This window comes from Muscardinus avellanarius (genome assembly GCF_963383645.1).
Source record: "Muscardinus avellanarius genome assembly, chromosome: 5".
Taxonomy (NCBI): Eukaryota; Metazoa; Chordata; class Mammalia; order Rodentia; family Gliridae; genus Muscardinus; species Muscardinus avellanarius.
The window spans coordinates 43,306,599-43,329,342 of record NC_137790.1 but is presented as its reverse complement, the minus strand read 5'-3'; the positions used below and the strand labels follow the sequence as shown (position 1 = coordinate 43,329,342).

At 34.6% G+C, this 22,744-nt stretch overlaps 1 protein-coding gene across 2 annotated transcripts in view; it reads right to left on the bottom strand.

Moving 5' to 3' along the window:
* Positions 1 to 22,744, bottom strand: part of EPHA3 (EPH receptor A3) — a gene marked incomplete at both ends in the record, with an annotated part of 395,618 nt that overhangs the window by 138,904 nt on the left and 233,970 nt on the right. For both annotated transcript variants that reach the window (XM_080696115.1, XM_080696116.1), the window contains 2 exons: positions 11,283 to 11,618; positions 12,322 to 12,477. In XM_080696115.1, the coding sequence (XP_080552241.1) occupies positions 11,283 to 11,618; positions 12,322 to 12,477 (492 nt within the window). The remainder of the gene's footprint in view (positions 1 to 11,282; positions 11,619 to 12,321; positions 12,478 to 22,744) is intronic.

The following is a 22,744-nucleotide window of genomic DNA, read 5'->3' as shown; positions in this document are numbered from 1 at the left end:
TCTTGGCATGTTGTAAATATGCAAAAATAATTTTAACATGTCCTCTTCTCTGTAAAATATGCCCTCAACCTCCCTCCAGCGATGGAGGAAGATGAGCAAGCTCTGCCCTAAAAGGATATTCAGATAGCAAGATGAAACAAACAAATAAAAGTATATGAGGTGCAACGTTTTTCTAAAAGCTTTGTGGTGAGCAGCACAAGTTTGAGGGCATTTAAATGTTTCTTTTCTTGGAAGCAGAGTCAATTTACTAAAATGTACTTTAAAACAACATTAAATGACCATCTAATGATTAAAATGTGAGCATTTTTCAAATAATTGAAAATTATTTGTCTCCTGTCAAACATGGGTGGTACTTAGTAAACTTTTTTTAAAAAAATTACCTCTTTATCTGAAATTATTATCAGAATATTATTTATCAGTCTTTCTCCTAAATTTTTATCCATTTATATTTTTAATCTTTGTTCATATTTTTACTTAATTATAATTGTATTAGCCTTATTAATCCTTGTGTGTTAAATGTGCTTTTAAGAAATCTCAGAAGTATAGAACAATATAGCCAACTTCCTATGAGTTATCTGTATTAGATCCTGTCAAGGACACCTCAGTACAGGCACAAAGTCAACTTGCAGACATACATGTATGTAGGGGTGCACTTATTGAATCAAGAATGACCTGTTATGATGAGAATTGTCTCACATTGCATATATGAATTACATTTTTTTAAAGATTGGAGGCCAATCATAGAAAAGCAAGGTCTTTTGGAGCTTAACTTCACATTTTAATATTTATGCATATTTTCTTAATTTAAATAAAAAGGAATGTTTTCCCCAGACATGGCAAGATTCTCATAAGTATGCAGGAGTTTGAGCCATAATAACTCACTGAAGCAATTTTTAGTCATGCACTCTCTCAGTCCTCAAAACAATCTGTGTGTAGCAATTATGATAGTATCCATTTTAAGAAGGAATAAAATTTCCAGTAATTTAGTCCAATAGCTGGCTTAAATTCGTGTTTAAACAAAACTGGGACTGAATGAATAAACAAACTAAATTATAAAATGTAAGAATATTAACCTCCTAATTAATGGGGAGTGCCTGGATTTACAATTGGACTTTTGATTCTGTCCTGTTCCACTCTGCCTTTCAAGAAAGTTCTTCCAATCACATTTTTTTCCAGTTGTAAGTAAACAGCAGGTTGCTTTTCCATGAGTCCATAATACAGTTTACATGAACTTATTTCCCTAGAATATAAAACTGGAAGAAAATCTTAAGTGCCCTAGTCCAACTAACAATGATTGGTGAGTTACTGTGATGCCCAAATCAAAGGGGGAGAACATACAAATAAATTCACGTCTTTTGACAAATATTCTAGGACTTTTTGCTCACACAGCTCTCCTTTTAAAGCTATATATATTTTTTGTCTAAAATTGAGATTAGAGATAGGCTTTTTTTCATTTTGGGAGGCTTTTAATAATTAATTTCCTTATCAGAATAAAATGAAAACAATAAGATTATTTCTGGATGATAACCTATTTTCCAAAGAAATGCTTTAAAATTGACATTAATTAATAATAAATAAAACATTACATTTCAAAATAAAGAATAAAAAATAAGGCGAGGTAGCTCAGAGATAAAATGCCTCTGGAGTCACACACACACACACACACACACACACACACACACACACATATTTTGTCCATATATATATATATATATATATATATATATATATATATATATGGACAAAATATAAAAGTAAAACCTTTTGAAGCCATTTTAGAAGTTTGAGATTTATGGGCTTTTTTTTTTTCTTCTTCTTCTTCTTCCTTCTTGCAGTACTGGGGATTGAACCCAGTGGCATTCTACCAAATCTATTTTTTATTCATTGTTTTAGAACAGTTATAACCAGGCGGGCATGGTGGTGCACGCTTGTAATCCCCGTGCTTGGGAGGCTGAAACAGGAGGATCACTCAGGTTTGATGCCAGCCATGCTGGCTTAAGAGACCCTGTTTCCAAATAAAAATATAAAAATAGGTCTGGGAGTGTATCCTGGAGATAGAAGGGCTTCCAGGAACCCCAATACCACCAAAACAAAACAACAAACAAACAAACAAAAAAAAAAAACAGCTACATCCCAACCCTATTTTTTATTCATTATTTTAAAACAGGGTCTTGCCAGTTGTGGTGGCGCACACTTGTAATCCCTGCACTTGGGAGGCTGAAATAGAAGGATCATGCAGTTTTAAAGCCAGCTGCACTGGCTTAAGAGACCCTGTTTCCAAATAAAAAGTATAAAATAGGTCTGGGAGTGTAGCCCTGAGATAGAAGGGCTTCCAGGAACCCCAGTACCACCACCAAACAAACAAACAAACAAACAAGAACAACAACAACAAAACAGCTACATCCCAACCCTATTTTTTATTCATTATTTTAAAACAGGGTCTTGCCAGGTGTGGTAGTGCACGTTTGTAATCCTAGCGCTTGGGAGGTAGAGACAGGAAGATCATGCAGGTTCAAAGCCAGCCATGCTGGCTTAAAAGACCCTGTTTCCAAATAAAAAGTATAAAATAGGTCTGGGAATGTAGCCAGAGATAGAAGGGCTTCCAGGAACCCCAGTACCACTAACAACAACAACAACAACAACAACAACAACAACAACAACAACAAATAAAACAGGGTCTCACTAAGTTTCAGGGTCTTATCAAGAAGCTGAGGCTGGTGAGGAACCTGTGATCCTCCTGTCTTAGCCTCCCAAATACTAAGATTACAAGTGTGTACCACCCACACCTAGTTTTTATTGTTTGGTTTTGACAAGAAAGAAAACAATTCAGATTTTGAGTTATCAGCCATATTAAAATCACTTGTAATTTTAACTTAAAAAATTCACATGATCTCTGTGCCAAGCAGTCAAGATTTTTGTTTGTTTGTTTGTTTGTTTCTTTGTTTTTGCAGTACTGGGGCTGAAACCCAAGGGCATTCTACCTTAGAGCTACACCTCCAGCCCTATGTTTTTATTCTTTATTTGGTAACAAAGTCTCACTAAGTTGCAGAAGGCCTCAATAAGTAGTTGAAGCTGTCCATGATGATCTTCTTGTCTCAGCCTCACAAATGCTGGGATTACAAGTATGCATCACCATGCCTGGCAAGATTTTATAATAATAAATTATTATTATTATTATTATTATTATTAATTATTATATTTTTCCAGTCTTATTTGTATTTGTGCAAAACTTTTTGAGAAGCCATAGTGTTATAGTTTGAATATGAGTAGTGTTTCCCAAGTCTATATAAAGGACAATCTCCAGGGTGGCAGCACTGGGAGGTCCTGAGGTTCCTGGGGGCATGCTCTTGAAGGGGACTGTGGGACCCTAGTCTTCTCTGCTTCCTAGCTAGAGGTATGATCTCTTGTAGTGAGTCATGCTACAGCATGATATGCTGCCCTCACCACAGTCCTGAACCAGAGATGTCATGTAAGCTGCACTTGAACCTCTAGAACTGAACATTCAAATATGCCTCTTTTACTTCAGAAGTAATTGTGTTTTGGGTATTTTATTATAGTGATGCAACACCAACTTGTACATACAGGGGAAATAAAAATTTATGTATATTCAATCTCTCAGTTACTTAAATGCAATGCAACTATTTTCTAAGGGGCGCATATTTAGATTAATCTTAGAAAGATAGAACATATTTAAAAGATAATGATATTCGCTGTGTTTTGACTAAAAATGTTCTTCTTGGCATAAATATAAGCTATTTCTGAAGAATACTTTTTGCTCTTGGAAAAAATTCAGTTAAAATAAAACAAGATAGCATTCATAGCTATAACTTTCTCAATTTCTACATGCAGAAATATCACATGATGTCTGTGCTAAGCAGTCAATATTTTATAATAATATAGTATCATCATTATATATGTCTTTTCTGAACCTTATTTTATATTTTGTGCAAAGCCTCCCATTCATGTGTCAGAGTGTTATGGCCCCTCTAGTTTGTTATTAATATTCCTTCTCTTGTTGATTACTGATAGCCTTTTTCTAGCAATTCAGGAGAAGCCACAATTAAAAGATAAGCAACACGCTTCTACACATAGGTATACTCATGAATTAAAGCCACATTAAGAATCAGAAATGAAGACTAGACAGAAGCTCAGTTTAGATTTTTGAAGCTCCCAAACTGTGCTTATTTGCTCATGCTCCAACTATTGTAGCTGTAAGCCCATATACAGGTTTAAAATAACTGTCATATATGGAAGGACAGTACATGGTTTTCCTTTTGTTCAGCCTATTACTTATTCTGTAGATATGAGGGTATAAAGGCTGAAAGGCATCGTTACTGTGGTAAATGAAGCAACATGCCTCTGGGACACTGGGTCACACCACTGCAGAGTGGTACTCCCAGATGCACAGGTATCCATCGAGATTCCAAAACAGAAAGGTAGAAGTTAAATTATCACAGGAGTGAAAAGCATTGTGAAAATTGTATTGTATACATTTACTTGCAATGTATGGGTTGACTTCAGACCTCACCTGCTTGTTGAGAGAAATAAAATATTATGATTTAAATTCTAGCCGGGCGTGGTGGCTCATGCTTGTAACCCCAGTACTTACTTGGGAGTCTGAGACAGGAGGATCACGCAAGTTCAAAGCCAGCTTCTGCTATGTAGTGAGGCTCTCAGCAACTTAGTGAGACCCTACTTACAAATAAAATATAAAATAGATCTGGGAGTATAGCCAGAAGGTAGAAGGCCCCTGGGTTTCATCCCTAGTACCACACACACATACAAAAAAAGATTTAAATTCTTAGGATTTATTGGCTATACAGTAAAGGGGGAGGAGGAAGCATCTAACGTACCTTATTGGAGTCACGTGATTTCTGCTAGTTTAAAGATTACTTTAATTATGTTTTAACTTTCTGATTTACTATCCTTATGCTACGAAGCGTTTCCTTAGTGTTCTGAAATAATTCATGCTGATTTTGCCGATGTCTAATTTTGTTCCAGGATACACTCACAGCAAAATGCATTTCTATAGGGACTACAATCATATGTGATCCTAGTTTAATAACTGACCACCCTTATTTTGAATGCCGACCCTTTAGAGATGCTGAAACCTAAACTCTCATGGTATCTTTGAAATGAGATTTTACTCACGGAATTTAAGAGCCAACATTCTTAATATACTCTATTAAAGTTGAAAATATAATTTTAAATCATACTAATGCTCATATATCTATTTTATCCTTTCATTATAATTCAGTCATTTCCTAAGAATTGTACTTATTGGCCCATTCCCTGCTCTTCTTTTTTTTTTTTTTTTTTTTGCAGTACTGGGGATGGAACCCAGAGGTGTTCTACCTCCAAGCTACAACTACAACCCTATTTTTTTTTATTCTTTATTTTGAAACAAGGTCTCACTGAGTTGCAAAGGGCCTCATTAAGTAGCTGAGGCTGGCAGTGAACCCCAATTCTCCTTTAAAAGAGGGTTCTGGCATTAAAAATCCTATATCTCACCATCTAATTTTCAAGTTACTTGATCTTCCTTTCGCATGTAGCTTGATTACCTTTTACCCCTCACAAAGAAAGAACTTCTTTTCCAGTCCAGTCTTCCAAAAATTCAGGGAATTCAACTCTCAACTCCAAAGCTTTGGGAATATATACAGATATTTCATATATAAGATGTCATATATATATATATATATATATATATATAGTCATATATATATATAAAATGCCATATATATATCAAAGAATCGAAAATGGTTTCCAAAAATATACTTTTATACGGTATAGATGTCTTTTTATACTTATTTTATTTATTTCTAATTTCCCATATATATAAAGTTTTCCCTCTATAATTTTCCTCAAATTCTCCACCTACCACTTCTTTTATTTTATTAACTTATTTATTTTTTGTAGTACTGAGGATTGAACCCAGGGTCATTCTACCGCTGATCCACATACCCAGCCCTGTTTGTTTGGGTTTTTTTATTCTTTTTTTTTTTTTTTTAAACGGGATCTCCCTGAGTTGCAGAGGGCCTCACTAAGTAGCTGAGGTTGTCTGCCAACCTGTGATCCTCCTGTCTCAGCCTCCCAAGTACTGGGGTTACAAACATGTGCCACCACACCCAGCTTCCTACCACTTTTTATTTAATTATCTACTCATTTCTATAAGATTATTTGACTTAAGTTTAAATATATTTAGATTATAATTCCCTACATGACTGAGAGCCTCTAGTACATAAACATTAAAGAAGCATTCTAATACACATATTGATCTATCAATACATTTAACAAATATTTGAGGAAAAATAAATTCTTATCAGTATGATAATTTTATTTAAATAAACATATTTTAATTTTCTCTTCTTATCTTAAAATTTTAATATAATTAAGAAAAGACTAATATAATTCGCAAAATAAATTGTGACATAACATGGATTTTAAATACTAATGCTAAATGTATATAAAAAGAAATGAATGCAAAACAATTCAAAAGAATAATCAGTATCATATAAGAACATAAATGTTGAATATGTACCAAAGATGATTTAAAGTGTTAGAATAATTTAAAATCAGGGAGCATATGATACCTTTTGAATGGTTCATTTTTTCAAAAATATTTGAGCAATTACAATACTTTAGAAGGTCTTGTTGTAAGTCCTAGAGATATAAATATAAACATTTACACAACCTTCTTTCCTTCATAAAATATACATTTTCCTGCCAGGAGTGGTGGGGAATGCTTATAATCTCCGCGCTTGGGAGGTGGAGACAGGAGGATCCCGCAGGTTCAAAGGCAGCCTCGCTGGCTTAAGAGACCCTGTTTCCAAATAAAAATATAAAATAGGTCTGGGAGTGTAGCCCGGAGGTAGAAGGGCTTCCAGGAACCTCAGTACCGCCAAAAAAAAACCCAGTACACGCATTTTCCCTAATAATTGCATTCAACTGAAAAAAAAGACAAAAATAAGGAATTTTTCCTGGATTTTTATAAGAATAGGACTTGTACAGAGCAAGAGAAGAAATCAGACTGCAGAAGTGGAAAGGAAGGAGTATGAATATGAAAACAAAATAAGAAATAAATACTACTCTATAAAAATTAAATATTAATTAAGTTGAAAATTAAGAAAAAATGAGAAAATGAAATAGACATAATTTATAAGGTGGATATGCATATCTGTAAGCATTAAGCTGGCAACTGTCATAGAATTATTTGTATCTTTCTCTGGCATGAAGAAAAACCTATGAAACAGACAACAAAGAAAGACACAGAAGAGTACTTGCTAAAGATGGTAGAACGGAAGTTTTGTTTGAAAGTACATTTATTAATGAATCCAAAATCAGTGGGAATCCATGTGTATAGGTGGGAGAAATTTGATTTAGAGGAGAAGGTAACATATTTTTCTTTCTTAAAATTGGTGGTCTTAGAATGTTCAAAAGTAAATTTATGTGTGAAGAGTGAAGACTTAAAGGATGGGATTAGGTCCTGAGAAAGGTGGTGATGATAAGGTGGAGCTCCTGCAAAACAAGGCGGAAATCCCTGTCGTAGAGAGGGAACGACAAGGACTCTGTTTATTGTGGATGGTCATAACAGATTCTCCCAGCAAGACCTCTCTGTCTCCTCAATGACATCTCTTTTCTTGGCTGTATGATGTGACTTATGGATGACAGAAAGAGGAGGCAAACAGGAGTTGAAAGTGGAGTGAAACCGAGAAACAAAGCAAGAATTTGATCTTTCCATGAACTGTTAGAAAAGCTTCTTGTCTTAGTTTCTCCAGAAAGAAAATGGTGTCAGAGGTCCAAGTCAAAATCCCCAAAATGTTCTGTTCCCCTTAGGCTAGTCTAAGATCATTATGTGTTATAGGATCATGAAAACAATTAGACAGATTCAATAATGGGGTTTTAGAATAGAGAGATTTTGCTATTCCTTGAATAGAATGTTTGTTTGGGAACTGAAAGGGCAATATACCTATTATAAGGAAGAGAAAAAAAGGCCATAATGTATATCAAAATCTATCTTTGGAGATGTTTGTATTACAATCTGTAATTTTTCTGCGACATGTTTGACTCATGGGTTGATGATCACAATCTGTTTATGGAAACCAAGCTTTTTTAAAATTCTTTGCTGCTATACTTTGTGCAAGTATGGAGAGCTGAGAACTAAAATCTGAATTTACTATATAATCCACTACAGTTTAGAAGGAGCCTTATCATGTGGTCATCACAAAGCTTTTACAATGTAATCAAGAGAAGAATCAACAAATTCAATCTCGTGGACCAAATTAAAAGGGACACATTCACATTTGCCCTTTATATCCAGGTCAAAGATAGACTATGAGGAATTTAAACCCCATGGCATCATTTCTGCCATATCCTTTCCATGGTGGAGAGGTTATTTTTTAAGGCTACCAGACCATTAACCTTTACAAAAACAAGGATAAAGCAAAACAAACACTCTCAATAAAAATGGTATCGCTTCTAACAATGCTTATATATCTTACCCTGGGGATTTGAAGATTGAACAGAGACCTCTATCTCCCCAGGTGCACAAAATGATACATACACTCTGAAATTAATATAGTAAATGCCTTGTGGATAAATTTGTGATTCTTTTAAAGAAATGGGAGTAGGGTTAGAGAGAATAACTGAGATCCGCCCCGCTGAATCTCTGTCATATGCTGTGATTTGTAACTGGGAGAGCAAAAGCATCAACTCCATTTATTTTTTAAGGTCTTGGCCTGTTCTCAGCTGCCACATCACCTAGATTCACTCTCTGTATATATCTGGAATTATGGGTTCCTTGATAAATAGATTGTCAGAAAGCCAGAGGGGAATGATAAGATAGAACATAAGGAGCTCTTATTTTTGTACATTTATGTTTGCCTTAAGAAATAATCATAATACAGATTGATGAACCTATTTTAAGCAGGGTAGTGAATCAGCTTGAAATATAGAGGTAGGAAAAGCCGCTTGATACATTATTATATTTTTTTAAAAAATCTGTTTGCTGAATATGAGAAAGTATAAACAGAAGCAAAGTAAGAACAAACCTGGGACTTGGAATCAGAAAGACACATTGATACATTTGAAAATAGACTCTAACAGGTTCTCTTTACAATATCTATCTAAAGACATGGCGGGGACAAGAACTCCTCAAAAAGAAAAAAAGAGAGAACTCTTCAAGAGGGAAGGGCACTAGTGCAGGATCCTCTGATGTCAAGATTTATGTTTCTGGTATACGGTTTATGGGAAAGCTGAAGGTGGCCCTGAGATACTGAGTTGAAAGCACTATTCAGTATATTGAGAAATTAACCACTGTGGATGCATCTCTATACTAACCTGTAGAAGTAGCTAGAACCACTTCTTACAGGTATAAAAATAGTTCAAAATATTAACAGCCTCAAAGTCATAATGGCACACAGTTACATAATGTTCACCTTGGATAACACTTATTGTGTGTCATTAATAGTTGAACGAACTTCCCTGAGCCAGCCAAGTGAGAGACATAAACTGTGCTTTTTGGCTCATTATTTGGCAGCCAGAAGTTCTTTTCCAATTGATGGGAGAATTTAGTTGTCCCTGCGTTCTCTTTTCCTGTAGCATGCAGTATGCATTCCAATACCTTCAGAGCAAAGGGTGAGTCTCACTGGAGACCAGAGGGAGTTCATAATTTAAGCCAAATGTCTATCAGAAGCCTAGTTTATACTCGAGCCAGGCATCCAGCTCAGAGTTGAGCTCATCTGGGAACAAAGAAATCTGTAGCTATGGTTAAAGGATTCTCAGGGTGGCAACCTTTCTCTTTCTGTACTCTCCTGACCACCACCCCTGCCTTTTGGGTTCCAATGTTTATGTGTAAATAATACAACAATATCTTTGGCTTGAACTGAGTCCAGTGTATCCTTAATTATGACATTTTATAGCACAACTATGAATAAATATCTATCAGTTACTTTTGCTCAAGCTGCATAGATAACAAAAGAAAATGTTTTTTTTTTTGTGCATGTACCCAGTTATCACTACTGAAATGTCTCAAATGAGCATCATTAGTATATGAACCATAATACATTTTTACAATTTAAATAATAACAACTAAAACCCTATAAGCAAAATTCATAAGTAATCTATGCAGAGGATTTATGATGTGAGACTATAATACACCAATAAAAGTACATTGACATATCTTTATAAAAAAGGAACATAGGTTCCCACCAGTAAAGATATTAGAAAATATGTAGATGTAATATAAAGAAATATAAGATGCTTGCATGTTTGTTTAATTTTTCCCTTTGATATTAAGGAACTTTTGCTTATAGCCTGCTAATGTAGCATTGTTTAAATTGGTAAGAATTCTCAGTGGAAAATATGGTTGGTGAAATCACCTAACATTTTATCTCAGAAGTATAAAGCATCTAGCATATTATATCAGGAATATATTTAGTCTAATAATTCCAATGCCTCTTTTTACTATGTTTCTCCATAACTCTATATTTTAAATTTATTAGCATAAAGCCTGTTAATTAAGCTACTTTAATTTCTTCTCTCTCTCTTTTTTTTTTTTTTTTTTGTGGGTCTGGGGATGGAACCCAGAGGTATTCTACCTCCAACCTACACCCCCCCCCATTTTTTATTCTGGGGATGGAACTTAACTCAGAGGCATTATATCTCCAAGCTGCACCCCCTGCCCTATTTTTTATTCTTTATTTTGAAATAGGGTTTTACTAAGTTGCAGAGGGCCTCACTAAGTAGCGGAGGCTTTCCGCGAACAGCGATCCTCCAGGCTCAGCCTCCCAAATGCTGGGATTACAAGCATGCGCCAACACGCCTGGCTTAATTTCTTATTTTTAATAAAGCAAAGCTAAGAGCTATAATACTTAGAGTTTGTTAGGAATATAAAATAACTAAATTACTAATCCAAAATTCCAACTGTAACTAAAATAAATGTATTCAGAGTTTTCAATATCTAGGTAAATTTTCCTAATCTCAGGTTCAATGTCTAACTTCTTCAGATTTGAAATGTTCCAGGGAGACTCATAACTTCTATCACAGAGCCTTAAATGTTTAAACCTGAGAGCAGTGGGTATAAACTAGTAATAAAATCACCTAACAAATATATTGTCTTCTCACTTGATGAATTAAGTTGAATTCCTGAATGTACCATAACTTCTCTACATATGGTAACAGAGTTGGACTCCCGGCTCATTTATACCTTTTCCCACTGTCTCTGCCATAAACATTGCTGGTTTGATGAGGGAGAAGGAGAAAGCACCCACCCCAGGTCTACTCACCGGCCTGGTTAGTCGTGATGCTGACTGCAGCGTACTGTCTTGGTGGGGAGCTCAGCTTCGACACCCCATTAACAGCATCAATCTCAAAGGTATAGTTGGTGTGTGCCAGGAGATCTGTCACTGTCACCGTGGTGTTGGTGAGTCCAAACTGTCGAGGGAGGAAGCGCACATTTGGGCTGCAAGGCTCGCACTGTTTTATATTCCACCCACATTTTTTACATATGATGTTGAAGGTAACATCCTTCCGGCCTCCGGTATCCAGGGGCCAGCTCCAGTCCAGGATAACTGAGGTCTCGTTTATATTAGAGATAACATTTCTTGGTGCAGATGGAGGTCCTGCAAAGTAGTTCAACAAAGATGAATGAGCCTCACTTCTGTTTTCTACTACAAGGGGAAGAGATAATTTACAGTGGAACTGAAAGAAGTAAATAACCATCCTGACTTTATTGTCTGCTTTTAATTCATCCTTCGAGGATCCATGAGATTACAGACACATGGATTGAAGAGTGCTCTCTCCCCAAGCTATGAACGGGGGAGTGTGACTCAAGGTTGAGGATGCATCCACAAAGTCCAAGGAAGGAATTTACCAGAGAATTCAATACCCTTGTGAATAGTTATGAAAACTTTTACATTACTTTTATAAATCTTAGTCCTTTTCCCTCTGACCTATGACCAGCAGATAGCAAGAGGGAATAGAAATGTAGAAACATAAATCCCTTACCTATCACCTCCCCCATCCTGTCAAAGGCAATGGAAGATCTTCAAGCAAGATACAGAAAATGTTATTTCTTTCTGGAGGTCCTGTTGCAGGAAGTACTTTAAAAACTAATTCATTTTGCATGATAAATGTTGCACTTGTGGTGAGCCAAGCATGGAGAGTGAGGCACAGACAGCTTTCAATTTGCACATGTATAACGCAAGGAAATGGGCAAATGCTTTAAATGTGTGCACAAACACACAAATGAAAAACCAAACAGAGCAGTAACAAAAGGAAAAACAAATCAAACATGGAGGCATGGGTTGCAGCAAAACTACTCACGGGTACAAGCCATGGATGGAGGGTCTTTGTCTGCTCGGAAGTAATTATTCTCACACCTGCAGTTCACTGAACCGTCTTCATGGGTAGAGCTGTGAGGTGGGCACTTAGCGCACTTCGAATTACCATCCAAAGCCTTGTAGAAGCCTGGTCGACAAGCTATAAACAGAAAGACTCCTTTAAAGTTCTGCATTCATTTTTTAAATGTATTTTGAAAACATGTAAAGCACATTTCAGAATGTTAGAGCATGAATTCATTATGAATAGAAATCAATTTATTTCCTCCCATAATTTACAGAAGCAAATAATATGGCCCAGTGCAGTTTTTCCACATATACATTTGAATTTGCACCAAATTCTAAGAAAAAAAAATATTTTGATTACTTTGGCACTAGAGTATGATGAAATTTCCAGCGTGTGTTTTCACAGCTTTCCTTGGCATTGAACTATTTGTGGAGAAAATAAAGAAAAACCATGTTACCATGTAGTCATCCCCTGTTTTAAACATGATGCAATGTGTATATTTTCTGCATTGCAGTTAGCAGTATATTTATTACATGTAGGTAGACATGTTTTCTGATTTTTGTATGTGTTTGGAACTTCATCTCAAAATTGTAAATAAATTAAGACAGGTATTATAACTTTCTGTATATTTTAAGAGTCTTTATACATGAATCTCATAAGTATGATTTTTCTGCCTCGAAAGTGTCATTTCTTAATTCCTATGGCAATGGCTTACAATAAAAATTGAACCATATTCCCTGTCAATACTTATGAAATACTTAGGTAATTAAGAGTTCTACTAAAAATTATACATGTGTGAATTGTTACTTGATGACAGGTTCTTTACTAACCCTGTGTTATCTTTATTTCTTCTGGCCATGTCTCTGTATAATATGTTTTGTGTAAGCCCAATGAGCTGGTTATCAAATATTCATTTCAGTTTACCATTTAGTATTCACCATTTACTCAGTGCTTTTATAGAATAATGCTGAGGTTACATAACTTTCATTTAGTCTGAAAGAAAATCCAAAATGCTCTACTTTTTCATTTAACATATTATAACATATGACATTTTTCATTTCACATTTGATAATATATTAGAAGTTGATGTCATAGTTAAAATCCTAACAATATGTCCCAACATTTCTCTGAGGAAGGGATTCAGGATTCAGTTTTTAGATTTTCTTCCTATCACCTTTGAGAGTCAATGATTTCAAAATGTTCTAAAACTCAATTTCAGTGCTGCATTGAGATTTGATAATTTATTGTACTTTATGTATGCAATTGGCCTCATAGATTTTCATTGAATTGCAGAATTTTCTTCTATCAGCTTTCATATCATGAATAAAATGTTATCTGTAATCAATAAAACATTGCGTGGACAAATCTTAACCACTGTGACTACTAAATGCATTTCTGGAGGATAATATATGTTATATATTGATGTGTATATTACATTAATATATGTATTAATTGCACATATAATTGATGATTATGTCATATATAATATATACATATATCTTAAATACCTTATTACAGAAAATTACTTGAAGTAAAATAAGGGAAATACACTGCCAAGGAAAACTATTAGAGTACCATAAAATGAGAGCAATCATTCATGTAGTCTTGCTGTATTTTAGTTCCTATTAACAATGACTATTGTAGGACCACTTTACAGCATATTGAACAACTTTTTTATTTCATTGGGATCCACTGAAATAATTTGCCCAACCAAAATGACCAACCAAACATAGATTAGAAATATAAATATTTTATCATTGTACTTAAGCATTGGTTAGAAATGCCCACTCATATCTCATATCCTATTTCCTAAGGGGAAAATGGTATAAAGTATATAAACAAACTCTGCACTTAACTTCTGGTTTCAATTTAGTTCAACAGTGAGTTCCTTAAGATTTGCAAAAGGGCATTGCTGAGTCTTTAAAAAATTAACTTGCATTTCTCTGGTGTACTTTGTTATTTTGTTTGCTTGTAAGTTTATCTGCATGTTTTTGTTTGAGGCTTTTATGGTTGAAACATTTGGCATAAAGGTATTCAAGGAATATGCAATCACTTTGTGTTAATATTATAGATGGCATGTGATACTTTTAAAGGCAAGACAGACACATAATCACTTCTTAGCTCCAGTATAATTTTTCAGGGTTAGTGATAACTTGAAGATAGCTGCATTTAATAAACCTAGAAATTAAGAATGTGGCTCATACTAGTAACTAGACTTTATCCAATTATGGCTAAGTAATAACTTTAGAAAGGGCAGTTGCAAAAGATAGGTAGGCACATATTTACTTTAATGAATATTTGTCAGGAGTCTATTCTTGTTCAAGTTCTTTTACAGCCATAATAATAAAATATTTTCTAATTCGATTCATATCAAAAAATATATTGCAATAGAAAGTAAGCACCAGGCACTTAATGTCCCACATTGACCAAGTGTTTCTGATTGAAACAGACTTGATAGAGAATGTCATTTTAGAGAGATTATGAATAAAGGAGGAGGAGGTAAGGATGTTAATTAAACCCAAGTATATTAATATGAAAAGACACACTATTGTGTAGAGAAATGTGGTGAGCACTTTTGGTTATGTACCCCATGTCAATCCCAGATCCCTATATAGTAACAAAATTCTAATTTTGTTCAGAATTGCACCAAGACACGTCCTCTCTCAGATTTTCTTGCAAATAAGAAAGGATGCCAAAATTATAAGCAAAACAATAGAACTCTGAGTAAAAGTCTCCTTTTCTTTCTTTCTTTCTCTCTCTCTTTTTTTTTTTAAGGTGGTACTCAGGTTCCTAGAAACCCTTCTACCTCCGGGCTATGCTCCCAGATCTATTTTTTATACTTTTTTATTTGGAAACAGGGTTTCTTAAGCCAGCGCTGCTGGTTTCAAACCTGCGGGATCCTCCTATCTCTGCCTCTCAAGCACAGGGATTACAAGCGTGTGCCACCACGCCTGGCTACTTTCTCCTTTTCTAAAGATAGATAATTGCAACTAATACTACTCTTTCTACATGATGCTTGCCTTGCTTATGAAAACTATGGCTCACATTGCAGCAGTTTGCATGTGGCAATGAATTGGAAGTCAAGAAAAAAGAGAGATGTGTACAATGTACTTGAGGACTCAGCACACACCTATATTAAGATTTCTTATAATGTCAAAAGGATGACCATCGGCTTCTTTATGTCATTGTGGCAAACTTAAGGTAACATAAACACAAAAACAGAGAATTCAATTGAGATGTACTAACTAAATAGAATCATAACTTTGTGTGTGTGGTACTGGGGTTCCTGGAAGCCTTTCTACCTCTGGGCTACACTCCCAGACCTATTTTATACTTTTTTTTTTTTTTTTTTTTTGGAAACAGGGTCTCTTAAGCCAGTACGATCCTCCTGTCTCTGCCTCCCAAGCACTGGGATTACAAGCGTGCGCCATCATGCCTGGCTCTAGAATCATAAATTTAATGGAGCTAAAAAAGATACAAAATGGTCACACTGTCCAGCAGGAATGTTTTACATTTTACAATACCAAAGTCTAGAAAGTTAGGTGAAACATAGTTGGGGATGGACTTTACATGTTGTGACACCCAACAACTATCTGATAAGCTTCAACCACCAATTTATAAATATTCATTGAATCCATATATATGCAAAATACAATGCTAGATGCTATAAAACATCTTACTTTTCCAGCTGTCTTTATTCTTTCTGAAGGACTTTCTTGTGCATCATTTCAATTGAAGCTTATAGCGATTTTATTAAAATTACCAGAATAGATATTAGTGTGATTATTCAATTACCTGGATAATTGAAGCAAAAATATAAAGAGTAGTATGCCTAAGAAAACAAATAAATTCTATAGAATAGTGTGAATAAGAAATAGATATTCTGCTTTTAGTTTTCTATGAATCAATCTTTGAAAGCAAGTTATCCTCTAAAACCATTAATTGTTTCCTACCAATTCGTAACTGGTGACATAACATCAAAAACTAAATATTTAAAACTATCTTTCAAAAATTTAAGATTTTTCATCCACTCTAGTAAGAAACCATTTCAGAAAGGTGAATGCTCTTCTGTACCTGTCTTTCTGTGTTTCTCTGTGTATTTAATGTCTAACATTCGGAAAGGCAGATGGACATGTGTGTTTTATGTTGGAGGGAGTTTGTTAGCTTCAAGAATAGGATGATGAGCTGGCTGTGATGGCACATGCCTGTAACACCAATACTTGTTAGGCTGAGACTGGAGATCATGAGTTCCAGGTCAGCCTCAGCAACTTAGGAAGACTCTTAAGAATTTAGTGAGACCCTGTTTCATAACAAAGAAATAAAAAGGGGTGGGAATGTAATTCTGAGAGAATTCTCCAAGGTTCAGTTCCCAGTACTCAAAACAATAATAACAAAACCAGAACAACCAAATAAAAAGAATAGGGTGACATACTATACTTGGGAAGTATACAGTCATTTTAAGTAGAATCTCTAATTTCTCCACAAAATGTCTAATGAATTTAAAAATGTGACTAAAAGTATATTTTATTATTCAGAGGGAAGTACTCCCTACAGATGTAAAAAGGAAACCATATACATATATTTATATACATATATATATGACACATATACCATATACCATATATAATACATATTATATATAATCTTTCTCTTTGGCAATAAATCAAATTGTGTTTATTTTTTATTTTTTACATGTCTGTCTTTTTAATTTTTTTATTTTTTATTGCAAATGGTACACATTTCAACTTTGCTTGTTATCCTCCCCCCCAATTTGTCTTTCCCCCCACCCAACAATGGGTGTCCAGGTTAACCATGCTATATTCATACTTTTACATGTATTTGGATGTAGCTCCTCCATTAGTCAACCTCAGCCTTCTACCTCTCCTATCTTTCCTTTCAAGCTTTGCTAAGATTTGTACTCCATTATCTGGAGTCCCTCTGGTATCCCCAATGCTCCCTAGTTTGGGCATATTAGAGAAAACATATGTTTCTTCTCTTTCTGAGCCTGGCTGATCTCACTTAACATAATGTTCTCCAGATCTTTCCATCTGCTTGAGAATGGCATGATTTTGTTCTTCTTTATAGCCGAAGAGAATTCCATTGTGTGCATTTCCCATAATTTTGCAATTAATTCATCAGTTGATGGAGACCTAGGTTGGTTCCATATTTTGGCTATTATGAACTGTGCTGCTATGAACATAGGTATGCATATGTTACTGTAGTTCTCTGATTTCAACCCCTTTGGAAAAATACCCAGAAGGGGCACAGCTGGATGATATGGTGCATCTATTCCCAGTTTTCTGAAGAATCTCCACACCGATCTCTATATCGGCTGAACTAGTTTGTACTCCTAACAACAGTATAAAAGAGTTTCTCTTTCCCCACATTCTCTTCAGCATTTGTTGCTATTTGACTTCTTTATGCTTGCCACTCTGATTGGGGCTAAATAGAATCCCAGCATAGTTTTGATTTGCATTTCCCTGATGGCTAATGATGTAGAACATTTTTTAATGTATTTATTGGTCATTTATATCTCTTTTGTGAAGTGTCTATTCAGTTCAGTTTCCCATTTCTTGACTGAGTTTTTGTGTTTTGCTAGTGTAGAGTCTTTTGAGCTCTTTGTATATCCTAGGTATTAGCCCTCTATTAGAGTGGTGGCTGGTAAAGATCTTTTCCCATTCTGTAGGCTTCCTCTTTAGGTTCTTTATGTTTCCTTTGATGAGAAGAAACTTTTTAGTTTGATTTCATCCCACTTGTTAATTCTTGCTTTAATTTCCTGAGCATTCCTTTCCTGAGGTCTTGTTAAGAGAGTTCTCATTCTCATTTCCTGAGGTCTTGTTAAGAGAGTTACTTCTGTACCTATATGTTGGAGTTTTGAGCTTATACCCTTCTCTAATAACTTCACAGACTCTGATCTAATTCTAGGTCTTTGATCCATCTCGAGTTGATTCCTGTGTATGGTGAGAGGCAAGGATTTAGTTCCATCTTTCTACAAATGGATAGCCAGTTCTCCCAGCACCATTTGTTGAAAAGGCTTTTTTCCAGTCTCTGAGTTTGTCCCCTTTGTCAAAGATTAATTGACTATAGGTGTGTGGGTTTCTTTCTGTATCTTATATTCTGTTCCATTCACTATAACTTCAAAACCAATAAAATACGTAGGAATAAACCTATCCAAAGATGTGAAAGTTGTCTTCAAAGAAAAATATAAAACATTAAAGAAAGAAATTGAAGAAGACCTTAGAAGATGGAAAGATCTCCTGTGTTCATGGATAGGCAGAATAAATATCATCAAAATGGCCATTCTGCTAAAAGTGATCTAGAGATTCAATACAATACCCATTAAAATACCAAAAAACATTCTTCATAGACCTAGAAAAACCAATCATAAATTTTATATGGAGAACAAAAAGACCCAGAATAGCAAAAGCATTCTCAGCAATAAGAACCATGCACCAGGCATCACAATCCCAGACTTCAAATTGTACTAAAGAGCAATAGTAGTAAAAACAGCATGGTATTGGCACAACAAGCCAACTGACCAGTGGAACAGAATATAATATACAGAAATGTGTATCCAGGAACCCCAGTACCACCAAAAAAAAAAAAAAGAAATGTGTGTTTATATAACTGGCTATGAATTATATTATGCCTTCATCATTTGCAAAGTATTTGTAGAAGTATTACAGACTTTACCTAGAAGGGATTTAAATACTTGTGTTTTTTATCTTTACTTATAGAAGCAAAAGCAATGATTGTATTTTGAAAGCATCTGTTTCCTTTCTGGGAATGTAACTAGTGATATAGCAATCTATATCTGAGTATTATTATTATTTTTTTCTTTCTTGGTGGTACTAGGGGTGAAACTCAGGGGCTTTTTACCTCAGGGCTATACTCCCAAGACCTACCTTATACTTTATTTAAAAACACGGTCTCACTAAGTTGCTGAGAGCCTCACTAAATAGCTGAAGCTGGCTTTGAACTTATGCCATTCTCTTGTCCCAGCCTCTCAAGCACTGGAATTACAAGCATGCACTACCACGTCTGGCATATTATTTTATATGCTAAAAAAGTTATCACATATAAAAGAAATAACTCAGAAAAAGTTGAAAATATATGTTAATGTGTTTTCTTTTCTTTTGTTCTTCAAAAGTAGTTCTATTCAACATTAGAGAATGCCTAAAAAAACAGACAATAGACAGGAAGGGTAAACAAACAAACATACTTAGATTTATGGAGAGATGAGTTTTAAAATAAAAATCTCAGAGCCTGCAGGTTATAGTGCTCCATGGCTGTAATCTCAGTACTTGTGAAGCTGAGATAGGATTGTAGATACCAAGCCAGCTTCAGCAATGTAGTGAGAGCCTCAACACCTCAGTGAGACCTTGCTTAAAAATAAAAAATAAAAATGCCTGGGAGTATAGCATGTAAGTAGAATACCCCTGAATTTAACCTTCAACCTCTTCCATTCTTCAAAATGCTCTGAGCCAGGAGAAACACGAGGAGTTCAAGGCCAGTCTCAGCAACTTAGCAAGACACCTAACAAGATCTAAATGAGACCTTATTTCAAAATAAAGAATAAAAAAGGTCTGGGGATATAGCTTGGTGATAGAATACCCCTGGTTTGATTCCAGAACTGATAAATAAATAGATAAGTAAATAAAATTATAATATGCTCTGACTATCCAGTCAAGGCCTTCCCCAATGTAAACCAGCTACTAAAGCAATACTTAATTAAGGTAGATGCATACAAATTCAAAACCTGACACCAAGGAGACAGTTCTGATTTATATCTTACCTTATCTGGTTCAGAAGTAAATGTTCTTATCAGTCAAATGCTGGTAAAATTATTTATGAATTTAACTACAAGTTAGCAGAATGAACACTAATTACAGATTGAACAGATTACAGTCTTTAAAGTAAAGAGAAATTGACACTTTTATTATGGTCCCAGAGATGTTTCCTCCACTGGTTGTAAAGGGATTTTTTTAACTATTTAAGTATGGCAGAAACTATCATCCTTAATTTCATATTGATAAACCAATGCAGGATAATCTGTGAGTCTAAATTAGTAACAATTATTGGAGAGGTGAGACTCCTCAAGCACTTCCCTGTATCATCATGAATATTCTAGGAATCAGATTATTCATCAAATGTTTGGGTTCACTTATATTTTATCTTCACCAAAATTTTTCTGATTTTTTTCTTTTTTATCCCAATACTTTAAGATGTTCCTACCATGTTCGAGGAAAAATACTGGACTAGAGAAAATTCATGTTTCTGATCTAGTCTTTTCAACTAAATAAATGTTCTCTCAAATTCACTGGTCTAGTTTGTTCAAACTTCAATGAGGCTCTCGAGAAAACGACTTCATCTTCCATAAATAACTCCTAGGTTTTATTCTTAGGTTTTATACATCCCAGTTCTGAGTAATATGGAGACAGAGATATTTTCTGTTAATTTTGTGTGTCCCAAATCTAGTCCACTGACTAGCACCTAACAATTGATGAGATGCATTTTTTTAATTGTATGATTGATTAACTTGGAACCAATTGTCCTCTCTAGACTTTGATTTCCTCAGAAAGTCAAGGGTAGTATGTTTTCTCTCACATTAGAAACTAGAGAGGAAATAGAAACCTAAAAGGACTTTAACTAATGTGGAGACTTTCAGAGAAGTGGAAGGGGATTTGAAGAGGAAGTAAGAGTGGAAGAAAAGGAGGATTGACGAAGGAAGCAATTCAAACAATACTATGGCAATATATGAGAGTATCACTACCAATCTATTATATACAAGGAGGGGAAAGTGGGGTGGAATGCAGAAGAAAATAAACCAAGTGGTATGTGGAAGTATGTTTGTATGAAATTGAACCTCATAATGATATACAATTATGATGTACTAACAAAAGTATAAAAGAATAAAAATAAACTTTATTATTTGGTGCAAAGTATCAGACCCAGAGGCAGTCTACCTCCAAGCTGCAACCCCAGTCCTATTTTATTTTTAATTTGAAACAGGGTCTCACTAAGTTGCTGCAGGTCCTGCTAAATTATTTAGATTGGCCTTGAACTTTTAATTCTTCTATGTCAACCTCTTAAGTATTAGTATTACAGGAATATTCCACCAAGACAACTTGAAGTTTCATCAATTGAGTCTCTCAATAAACTTATACAAAGTTTAATATGCTCAAAACAAAATCTAGAATTGACTATGTTGTCTAAAGGCAAGACTTTATGCTAGACATTATAAATTTTAATATTTTCTGTGTCCAGATTTGTAGGATTGCTAACACTTTAGAAGAAAAGGATATATCAAAAATATCTTTACCCTTATTATTTCTATAAAGAATAAAATTAGCCATTAAATCATAAAATCACATTTCAACAAAATAAGGAAATGCAGCACTTTCCTGACTTAAAAGAAATATATTTTAAAGAGATAAACTGGGTGATAACAGGTTTGTGGACAGTCTCAGCAACTTAGTGAGGCCCTTCATATCTAAGTAAAAACTTGTTTCAAAATAAAAGGATAAAATAGGGGTGGGAGTGTAGATCAGAGGCAAAATGCCCCTGACTTCTATTTCTTCTACTGAGAAAGAGAGAGAAAGCATATTTTTCAGTATTTTTCCTTATCAGAACAGTACATATTCAAAAGGCACATTTATTTTATATTTGGATGGACTGAAAGATAAATTGACAGCCAGATACTGTTATGGTACTTTCATATTAACTAATAACATAATAAATCTCTATGTGATGCTAGTCTATCTATATTGTACATTTTTTAGTAGAATAATTAGAAGTTTAGGAATGTGAATTAATAAAAATAAAATAAAAATTTATGGAAGGCAATCAAATGTTTCTATTAATTATATTTAATTTTAAAAGTATAAGGTGCCATTTTTTCTTTTTATACAAAACACATACACAGAATTGAAAATAGGACTTAGAAAAGCATGCTTTCCCTTTTGTTAGCTTGCCCTGAGGATTTGTCTGCTTCTTGCTAATCTAGCTTTAAGTGCCGAGTTAGTGAGGTTATGCTTATTAATTTGTTGAGCAAACCCTGATACATATTGAAAATGCTCAGAATAGGCCACAGTGGAACAAATAGGATGGAGCTCTTGCCAAATGCTCCTTTTCCATTAAGAAACACTAAAAATATGAATAATATAATAGAAGGAAGCCAGAAAAATACTAATGTGTAGTGGATGAATGAGAAATAGTATGAGAACCTGCTGATTCCATATTTATTAAAGGAAAACAATAAAACAGGAAATGAACACTGTGAGCCCATAGCAGGGTAAAATAACAAACTGCCAGCTCTGAAATAATTTGGAAAAGAAGTATGAAATAGTGAGTCTGGTGAGCCCTATCTATGCAATAAATAATAATTATGGAACAGTTCAAG